Here is a 10,359-nt window from a genome sequence, read left to right on the forward strand (position 1 = left end):
AAGCATGTGCTTTGATTGGCAGAAAAATAACCCGAACAATAACTGCAACTGTTTCACTGAGTGCTTAACATGAGCCAGGCATTGTGCTAAAAGTATGACACACATTGTATAACCCTACGACAATCGCATGAAGCCCCATATTACTGATGAGAAAGCTGAGACCTTAGGGGGAAAAATAGTAATTTTTTTGAGATTATATAGCTAGTAGGTTGCAAAACAGACCTTTTAACCAGCTTGTCATAAGACTTCTGAGAGTGGGTTCCCTAGAATGTGCTAGGTTTTGGAAGCCCTTAAAAAATGAGGGAAATTTTTTTTTTTACTTGAATTGTTTTACCTGCTATTTTGGTGAGAAAAGCAATTTGATATACATGACATATTTTTAAAGATTTTATTTATTTGAGATAGAGCACATGCAGTGGAGATGGGGGGGGGGGGGGCGGAGTGATAGAGGGAGAGGGAGAAGCAGACTCTCCACTGAGCAGGGAGCCTGACCTGGGGCTCGATCCTAGGACCCTGGGATCATGACCTGAGCTGAAGGCAGATGTTTAGAGGATTGAACCACCCAGGTACCCGGACATTTTTATTTCTGAATAAATTTGTTCCAAGAGGCTGGAAGGACTACAGAAGACCTGGCAGGGTACATTCCTAAATGAAACATATTTGTTTCACTTATATAAAATGTAACAAATGTTGCTGACTTAAATAAGACCTGCTGTGTATTCCCCTCCCCCGCCAACTCCACAAGAGCTGCTATGTATTGAATACTTATGATGTGTCAGTGTGCTAGGTATTTTAGCTAGATTATATAATTCACTCTTTTCAGTAACATTGTAAAATTTGCTATTTTCCATTTTATGGATGGGAACACTGAGGCTGGTAAGGTTTAATTTGCCCAAAGTGATCACCTGTCTCACTTGAACCTGTCCTTTTTCTGCTGTACAGCCAAGTTGGTACTTTCTCTGCTTTTTTCTTTTTAAATAGGAAGATTTTAAACTGCCTACTCCCCCCCATCACATTTTGTCTTTATAATCTTTGGGAATAATATTAAAAATGTATGTATGAAAACTTAAGGAAGACCTCTGATTTCAATATTTACAGGCCAGTCCATTTTCCTTCCAGCCCCTGTATTTAGAGAAAAATATGTTTACACAGATAATAAAGGATTCATAGCATACATAATAGAAGTGTCCCTTTCCAGAGAAGTCACCATTTATAGTTTGGTGTATGTGTGCACACACGTGTGTGCGCGTGCATGCACATTTGTGTTTGTATGGTGCTGAAACAAAAAACATTTTTTTAAGCAAATTGGCCCACATTGTACATGTTACACATCTTGTTTAGATAAACGTATTATTTTTGATGTTTTGTTGCATCTCATGATGTATCATAACTGATTTAGCCATTTCTGTGTTGGCATGTATTAAGTTGTTACCAGTTTTCTTAATGTTATAAACAATATTTTATTGCACATAATTCCTTGTGCACATGTGACTATTTTTATTTTGTTCTGTTTTTGTTTTAAGTTTATTTTTTAAATTTAAATTCATTTAACATATAACATATTATTGGTTTCAGAGGTAGAGGTCAGTGATTCATCAGTCTTATATAATACCCAGTGCTCATTACATCACATGCTCTCCTTAATGTCCATCACCCAGTTACCCTATCCCTCCACTCCCCCTCCCCTCCAGCAACCCTCAGTTTTTTCCCTGAGATTAAGAGTCTCTTATGGTTGGGCGCCTGGGTGGCTGAGTTGGTTAAGCGACTGCCTCCGGCTCAGGTCATAATCCTGGAGTCCCTGGATCGAGTCCTGCGTCGGGCTCCCTGCTCTGCAGGGAGTCTCCTTCTCCCTCTGACCCTCCCCCCTCTCATGTGCTCTCTCTCATTCTCTCTCTCAAATAAATAAATAAAATCTTTAAAAAAAAAAAAAAGTCTCTTATGGTTTGTCTCCCTCTCTGGTTTCGTCTTGTTTCATGTTTTCCTCTCTTCCCCTATAATCCTCTGCCTTGTTTCTTAAATTCCACACATCATGGGGTGCCTGGGTGGCTCAGTCATTAAGCGTCTGCCTTCAGCTCAGGTCATGATCCCAGGGTCCTGGGATCGAGCCCTGCATCGGGTTCCTTGCTCTGCGGGGAGCCTGCTTCTCCCTCTCCCACTCCCCCTACTTGTGTTCCCTCTCTAGCTGTCTCTCTCTCTCTGTGTCAAATAAATAAAATCTAAAAAAAAAGAAAAAAAAAAACAATTCCACACATCAGTGAGATCATATGATAATTGTCTTTCTCTGATTGACTTATTTCGCTTAGCATAATACCCTCTAGTTCCATCCCCATCATTGCAAATAGCAAGATTCCATTTTTTTTGTGATGGCTGCATAATATTCCATTGTGTGTGTGTGTGTGTGTGTGTGTGTGTGTGTGTATACACATACACATCTTTATCCATTCATCTGTCGATGGACATCTGGGCTCTTTCCATAGCTTGGCTATTGTGGACATTGCTGCTATAAACACTGGGATGCAGGTGCCCCTTCGGATCACTACATTTGTATCTTTGGGGTAAATACCCAGGAGTGCAATTGCTGGGTCATAGGGTAGCTCTATTTTCAACTTTTTGAGGAACCTCCATACTGTTTTCCAGAGTGGCTGCACCAATATCTTCTCCTATTCTGTCGGTTGTCTTTTGGTTTGTTGACTGTTTCCTTCACAGTGCAGAAGCTTTTTATCTTGAAGTCCGAATAGTTCATTTTTGCCTTTGTTTCCCTTGCCTTTGGAGATGTGTCTAGCAAGAAGTTGCTGTGGCCGAGGTCACAGAGGTTGCTGCCTGTGTTCTCCTCTAGGATTTTGATGGATTCCTGTCTCACATTTAGGTCTTTCATCCATTTTGAGTCTATTTTTGTGTATGGTGTAAGAAAATGGTCCAGTTTTGTGACTGTATTTTTAAGAAAGATTCTTTGAAAGAGACATTAAGTGAAGTGTATGCTAATTTCCTTTCTTAGCAGTGGTTTAGGTTAATAACTTCCTGACTACAGTAGGCCTCCATTCCAACCTAACCTAACCTTGTGAGTTGCATGGCTCCTCCGTACAGCTGTGTAAATCATACATCAGCATCTAAACAGTCTTTCATGGGCTGAATTTGGGTTTTTTTTTTTGTTTGTTTTTTTTTTGATGAGACATAATTGAGATAACAGACAATAATCTGGCAATGCAGCCTCCTTGCACCTGACTCTGGGGAAAGGTTCGTGCCTCCTGGCAAATTAAAGAATAAAGAATTTGAGTTGAATAGACAAGCTCCTGGCTGTGCTCTGGGGCCAGACCCCTCAGAGAATAAGTCTCTTTCACTTTGTACTGTATCCACTCACCCAAGAAGCCAGTGGTGAGACCCACAGGTTTGTCCAACCCCTTCAGTCTTGGACTTGTCAATCTCTAGGACAGTTAAAAAGAATAGTCTTTTAGCGATTTATTTATTTATTTGAGAGAGAAAGAGCAAGAGCACGTGTTCATGTGTGAACATGAGCACATGTGAGTGGGGGAGGGGCAGAGGGAGAGAGACTCCCCAAGCTGACTCCCCGCTGAGCATGGAGCCTGATGCGGGGGCTTGATCCCAGGACTCTGAGATCATGACCTGAGCCAAAATCAAGAGTCAGCTGCTTAATCAACTGAGCCACCCAGGTGCCTCCAAAATAGACTTTTTAAAGAGAGGTTTTAGGTTCTCAGCAAAATTGAACAGAAGGGACAGAGATTTCCCATAGACTTCCCTGCCTCCCCCCCCACCCCCCTTCCTACCCCCATGCACAGCCTCCCCATAATTAACATCTCCCAGCAGAGTGGTATATTAGTTACAAATGAGGAATTTGCATTGACACATCATTATCACCTCGGGTTATAGGACCATCTTTCTCTGCAGTTCTGCACGGCTTGCCCTTCATTTCCTTTAGGTCTTTGCTCAAATGTTACATTCTGTGATCACCCTATATAAAATTACAACACCTTACCTTGGTTCCTTGCTGCCACTGTACACTTTTGTTTTTCTCTGTAGCGCCTTTTAATATCTAACATCGACGTATTTTTCTTACGTGTCTTCTTCGCTAAACTCCTATAGTTTGCAAGCTCAGTGATGGCAGGTCTGTTTTCTTCACTCCTATTCTCTGTACGTGGCTTAGAGTAGATGCTCAGGAAATATTTGCTGGCTTAGTGACTAAATGAACAAATAGGGGAACTCAGGACCATTCTCAAGGTTGGTGTTCCTCCACAACCCAACCTACCATCTCCCTCACTGCCCTCTGGCTCTCCAACAAGCCCTAGGGAGGGCACGGTTGGGCTGCAAGCAGGTGGGCATCTTGATTGGGAGGGTTGTGTGGGAGACTGCCATCACAGACTCTTCGGAAGCCTTTACAGTGTTATGAAGAATAATGCTGAAAGGACACACTATTTTATTGAGCATCTACTGTGTGCGGGTCCTACATGTCGAGAGAGAGAAAAGGAGAGAGCAGCAAAAGAGGTGAAGGGAGAGAAAAGAAAGGAGGGGGAGTAATGGCGGGAAAGGGAAGGGGGAAAGAGGGTAGAGAAAGAAGGGAAAGGGAAGTAAAAGTGTGTTGGAGAGAGGGAAAGTGAGAGAGGGTAAGGGGTGGCGGCAGCAGTGGTGGGGTGGGGGAAATGATTGGGATTTCAGTTGGAGAATTTAGGAAACTTGCCTAAGCCCCTGTAGGGCTACTAGAGCTGGTTGGAGGAGTGTGTTACTCCAAAGCATGTTTTTTTTTTTTTTTTTTAATTTTATACTCCAAAGCATGTTTGATCCTGAAAAACTTAGAGCTCTACCAGTGTGAGTTTAATTAGAGTATTTGTAGCATCCATATTGCATTCTTTCTTGGGGGGAGGAGATAGAGTGACAGTGAAATCTGCTGGTATGGAAACATTGTGGTGAGCAATTTTAATTTCATGGAGGAGGAGATAAAAGACTTTATCAGGTGTCAGAGTAGAGCTGGACTATATTCAGTGTTCAGCCTCAGCCGGAAGTGTAACAGCCTCTTAAACGTAAGAGGCAAGCTAAAACTGTTACAAATTTAGTGTGTTTTCATTTGTATCACATAGTTTGTTAAATCTGTACCAAGATGATTTGTAATAGATCCTTTGCCTTAAGGATGTTTGGAAAAATTGAAACTATTTAAAGCAAGTTAGGAGAAGTGCAGTAAATTTACAAATACCTACAAGAAAGGGAAAAGGAAACAGCTGTTGATAGTGTTAACCGTAGAGAGAGAGGTTGTTTCTAGAGATACACTGGGCAGTACCAAGGCCGTCTGCCCACATTGTGTAACTTTTTCTTTTTTCCTTTTTCCTTTTTCTCTTTCTTTTCTTTTCTCTTTTCTTTTTCTTTCTTTCATTTTTCCCAGTACTCTTTTGAGAGAATGCTCAAAAATGTCTTTGGAGATTAAGCACCTTTTATGAGTGGAAGTAAATTCTTACAATTGGCTCTTATTTATCCTACTTTTTTATTAAGTATTCTTATGTAAAAACCAACTGGCTGATTTCCTTTCTTGTGCATACTCTTACCTTTCTACCTTTTGATTCTCGGGAGGGTGCTGACACAGCCTGTTACCTCACGCAAATTACTTAAATCCGAGTTTCAGTTTTCCTCTTTATAAAATGACTTATTTGTATATGGGGTATTAGCATCTACCTTGCAAGTCTATTTTCATGTTTACATGAAATGTCATTTTAAAAGGGCTCAACACAATGCTTGGCAAGAGTAGACACTGGGGAAATGTTATTTCCTTTCTTCCTTCTCATGATAAACTTGTGCATATTTCTTCTGGCTGAAATGGCTGTGAGCAGCGGCCTCAAAATTAAAAGTACATTTGGCCTTTGATATATGGTAACCAGTTTCTTCCTGCAACTTGAGAGTTGATGAAGAACCACTCTCTGATTCCAGTGAGAACATTGAATTCTGTTTCCAGTAAGATTTTCTTGGAAGTCATGTATACCTATGAGTTTACTTATGCGCTAATAGTCACAGGTTGCGCTTTCTCTTTCAGATGAACAGACTTGTTATTTTCCACTGACTGGCAGCAATGGCGTTCACCGGAAGGGTCAAGAATAGCAGCAGCAGGTAACGGTGAAATCCATGATTCAGCGATGTGACAATATTTAATGGTAGAGTGTATTTTTCAAAGAATAAGCTTGATCGAAGAAAATATGGGAAAGTTCAGTTTTCTCTACATGAAGCCAAACCTCTTAGACTGCCCCCATATTTTCTTTCAATCTAGCACTTTCTGAGCCTCCTAACTCATTTCTTTAACATAGGGATGTTATAGTAGATCAGCATCCTAATTCTGGGTTCAAGATATTGGTCTATATTACACAGCTTTGGAGAAATGAGCCACCTATTCATGAAATCCACCTTCTCCCAAGAGCTATGAAGGAGGGAATTTTGTCAGTTACATTTTACTGCTTTCAGATCTCTCCCTCCACATAGAATGTGCACATGGAGTAACTTCCTTCTTGCATATCCTACGTGATCAGGGTTGGCCGAGGGGAGCATATTAACATTCTGAAGCGGCTATTAAGAATAACTCATTTTCTACCCAGAGGGAATTCTTTTTTTTTTTTTTAATATTTTATTTATTCATTTGAGAGAGAGACAGAGAGAGCACAAACAGGGGGAGAGGCAGAGGGAGAGAGAGAAACAGGCTCCCTGTTGAGCCGGGAGCCCGACGTGGGGCTTGATCCCTGCACCCAGAGACCATGACCTGAGCTGAAGGCAGATGCCCAACCATCTGAGCCACCCAGGCGCCCCTCCAGAGGGAATTCTTAATGTCACTGATCAATTTTTATTTCTACTGTTAGATACTCAAGCTTACTCAACTAATATTTATTAACAGATGATGGCACCTGTAATTCTGGAGGTCCTGCCTGGATGCTTTCCTACGCCCCCTCTCGGGCTCATTTGGGAACCTCTTCCTCTATTCCAGGTGGCCCTGGTGGTACTGTTGATAGAGGAAGGCCCGTGACCCAGGCTGCAGCAGCCCCCCTTCTGCTGGAACTCGGGGACGCTGATGTCCGCTGCCTTTAGGCTTGTGCATGATGTTCGTTACACATAAGTTTTACATTTTTATGCCATTAAATGTCTTGTCCTTTATGGGTTCTGGTTTTATTGTGCTGAGAAAGGTCTTTCCAACTCCGAGATTGTGCAAATAATGTCACGTGATCTCTGCTGACACTTGAACGGTTTCAATTTTTGCATTTAAATCGGAACTTGAGCTGGTGGCCTCTGGGACGATCTGGTCAACAGATGGGTTTTGTTTGGCCCCTCACAGTGTTCTAAAAAAAAAAAAAAAATAGATCTGCCCGTGTTTTTTACATAACCATCTAGACTCCCCAAATCTCTTTAGAAATGTAAGATTTCACGCCAGGGGGCTTGCACTGCTGTGTGGCAGCACTTAGGTACCATTGAAGGGCTGCTGTCTTTCCCAAGGCCTGAGCTGAGACGAGTTCTAATTCACACCTTACCAAATGGTATGTCACCAGTACGCTTCTGGGTATGCCGGCATGTTCATCCTCTCGGCCTGCCCGTCAGCCAGAACTCCAGAATTCCCACCTGTTTCCTCCTGCAGACATCTGCTTTGTCAGGTTGCCCCAGAAAGACTCGATGTAAAAAAAAAAAAAAAAAAAAGGTCTGGAGAGTGCAGATGCTTTTCTAGTTTGCTGCAGTTCCCACACAGGTGGACTCACACATGTACTTCACGGCTTAGCCCCCTTCACTTGTGACCCATGCCAGATCTTGGACTTCTACATTTTTTAAATTTTTAATTAATTATTATTATTTTTTAAGGTTTTATTTATGTATTTGACAGAGAGAGACACAGCGAGAGAGGGAATACAAGCAGGGCGAGTAGGAGAGGGAGAAGCAGGCTTCCTGCTGAGAGGGGAGCCCAATGCAGGGCTCGATCTCAAGACCCTGACATGACCTGAGCTGAAATTGAGTCATATGCTTAACGGACTGAGCCACCCAGGCACCCCAGGAGTCAATAAAAAAAAAAAAGGGGGCGCCTGGGTGGCTCAGTCGTTAAGCGTCTGCCTTCGGCTCAGGTCATGATCCCAGGGTCCTGGGATCGAGCCCCGCATCGGGCTCCCTGCTCCGCGGGAAGCCTGCTTCTCCCTCTCCCACTCCCCCTGCTTGTGTTCCCTCTCTCACTGTGTCTCTCTCTGTCAAATAAATAAATAAAATCTAAAAAAAATAAAAAATAAAAAAATAAAAAAAGGCTAGCCAGTTGTTTCAACATAATTTAGTAAATCTCTATCTTTTCTCCATTGATTTGAGTGCAGCATCTTAATTACATCACATTTTTGAGTCTTTTGTTGGACTCTTTTGTTCCATTGATTGTTTCTTCTGGCAATGGTGCCCTACTCTTTCACTGTATTTTCTTAGATCTTAATATTCAGGCACTTCTTTGTCACTACTTTTCATTTTTAGAATTTTGGTAGTTACTCACATCTGATTACATTTCCATGTTTCCTCTGAAGTCATTAGTCCTTTTCTAGAAAAATGTTGGCATTTTGATTTGGGTCCCTTTGAATTTCATCAGTTAGGGAGAGTTGAATTCTATAGCATATTAAAACTGGGTCTTCCTACCAAAGAATCTAAATATCAGAATGGTGAACTTTTAAGAGGATGAAGAAATTTTAAATTTCAACTGTAAGATTTTTGTGGGCGTATGATTTTTCAAAAATTTCTAGTTGTTGACATTGCATCCTATGTAATTTTTGGTGGAATAATTATAATACAGTATTATCAGTGACAAGATTAAAAAGTATTTTGTATTCTATTATTTACATATGTTTGCTATTGTTAATAATTATTAGGATGGGTGGGGTGCATGGGTGGCTCAGTTGTTAAGCGTCTGCCTTCGGCTCAGGCATGGTCCCAGGGTCCTGAGATCGAGCCCCACATCGGGCTCCCTGCTTGGCGGGAAGCCTGCTTCTCCCTCTCCCACTCCCCCTGCTTGTGTTCCCTCTCTCGCTGTGTCTCTCTCTGTCAAATAAACAAAATCTTTTAAGAAAATCATTATTAAGATGGGTAAGTGGCATTTATAGGAACATTCTGGCAGTTATAGAACCAGTTTTATTGTTTATTACATTTTTTTTCAACTCATAACCTCCCTGATGTGCTCCTTTAATACCCAGTGCAAGTGATAAAGCTAGGCGAAGTCCTGAATGGAGCTCAATTTTTAATATATATCAATAGCTTACTGTTTAAATGTTTAATCATGACAGGTTAATATTCTAGTAGTCCAGAAAAAACCCCATCAAATTCATGTGGAACTGGTCCAGGGCTAGCATGTACTTGAAAGGAAACAGATGTGTATTGAGTATGCAACTCTTAATTGTTCAAACTAAACAGAAATCTGAGTGTGAGCCCTTACTTTGCTCAGGGATATCAAAAGTCATAAGCGTGGGCAGAATATTAATGTAATGTGTAAAGACAGTGTTTTAGTTCTTATAAATAATAGGCTTATTCTCTGATTTGCAGATTTATCAGCATTAGACACTAGTGAATTTCAGCTCACTTATATTTACCCCCACCTTCCTTTTCCTCCCCTTTCTTTCTGTTCTTTATAAAAATTGTTATTGGAGTGTAACAAACTGAATAGGGCAGACATTATTAGTACAGTTCAGTGCGTTTTCACAAAGTGAACACACTTGTGTAACTGATCAAGTGACAATACCAGCCCTCCAGAAGCCTCCTCTTGTCCCCTTTCAGCTACTAACTCCCTCAAAGGCTGCCACTCTTCTGATTTCTAACACCATGAATTTGTTTTGTTTGCTTTTGAATTTTCTTTAAACTTAATCATGGAGTATACTTTTTATATTTTCTCTTCAATATTGATGTTTATTGTTTTTATTCTATTTCATACATTTAAATATCTTTAACTTTTAAATATCTCAATGTTTTCTGTATTAAATTACTATGTTAGGTATATTTTATATGGTCCATATTAAATATTTCTATGTTCCTTTCCATCAACTTTCCAGTCTGATATGATAATATAATTATCCTTATTCTTTCTTCCATTTCTTCCTCTTCTACCCTCCAACTATTAGCTCTGCTTTTAGTTTTAAATTGTCCAGATTGACAGCACATTTTATTTTATAATTATGCATTAAAAGCTTTGTCTCTAAATTGGTAATAGAAGTTTGAAAAATCGATCCCGGTGTCCTGGGATCGAGTCCCACGTCAGGCTCCCTGCTCCGCGGGAAGCCTGCTTCTCCCTCTCCCACTCCCGCTGCTTGTGTTCCTGCTCTCACCGTCTCTGTCTCTGTCAAATAAATAAATAAAATCTTAAAAAAAAAAAGTTTGAAAAATCAG

General features: G+C 40.9%; 1 protein-coding gene across 3 annotated transcripts in view; it reads left to right on the forward strand.

Annotated features, from left to right (window-relative positions):
• Positions 1-10,359, forward strand: part of AFF1 (AF4/FMR2 family member 1) — a 203,216-nt gene that overhangs the window by 8,473 nt on the left and 184,384 nt on the right. For all 3 annotated transcript variants that reach the window (XM_032400746.1, XM_032400747.1, XM_032400745.1), the window contains exon 2: positions 6,029-6,102. In XM_032400746.1, coding sequence (XP_032256637.1) covers positions 6,065-6,102 — 38 coding nt within the window. In that variant the 5' untranslated portion in view covers positions 6,029-6,064. The remainder of the gene's footprint in view (positions 1-6,028; positions 6,103-10,359) is intronic.

Source organism: Phoca vitulina, unplaced genomic scaffold (genome assembly GCF_004348235.1).
Source record: "Phoca vitulina isolate PV1807 unplaced genomic scaffold, GSC_HSeal_1.0 scaffold3, whole genome shotgun sequence".
NCBI lineage: Eukaryota > Metazoa > Chordata > Mammalia > Carnivora > Phocidae > Phoca > Phoca vitulina.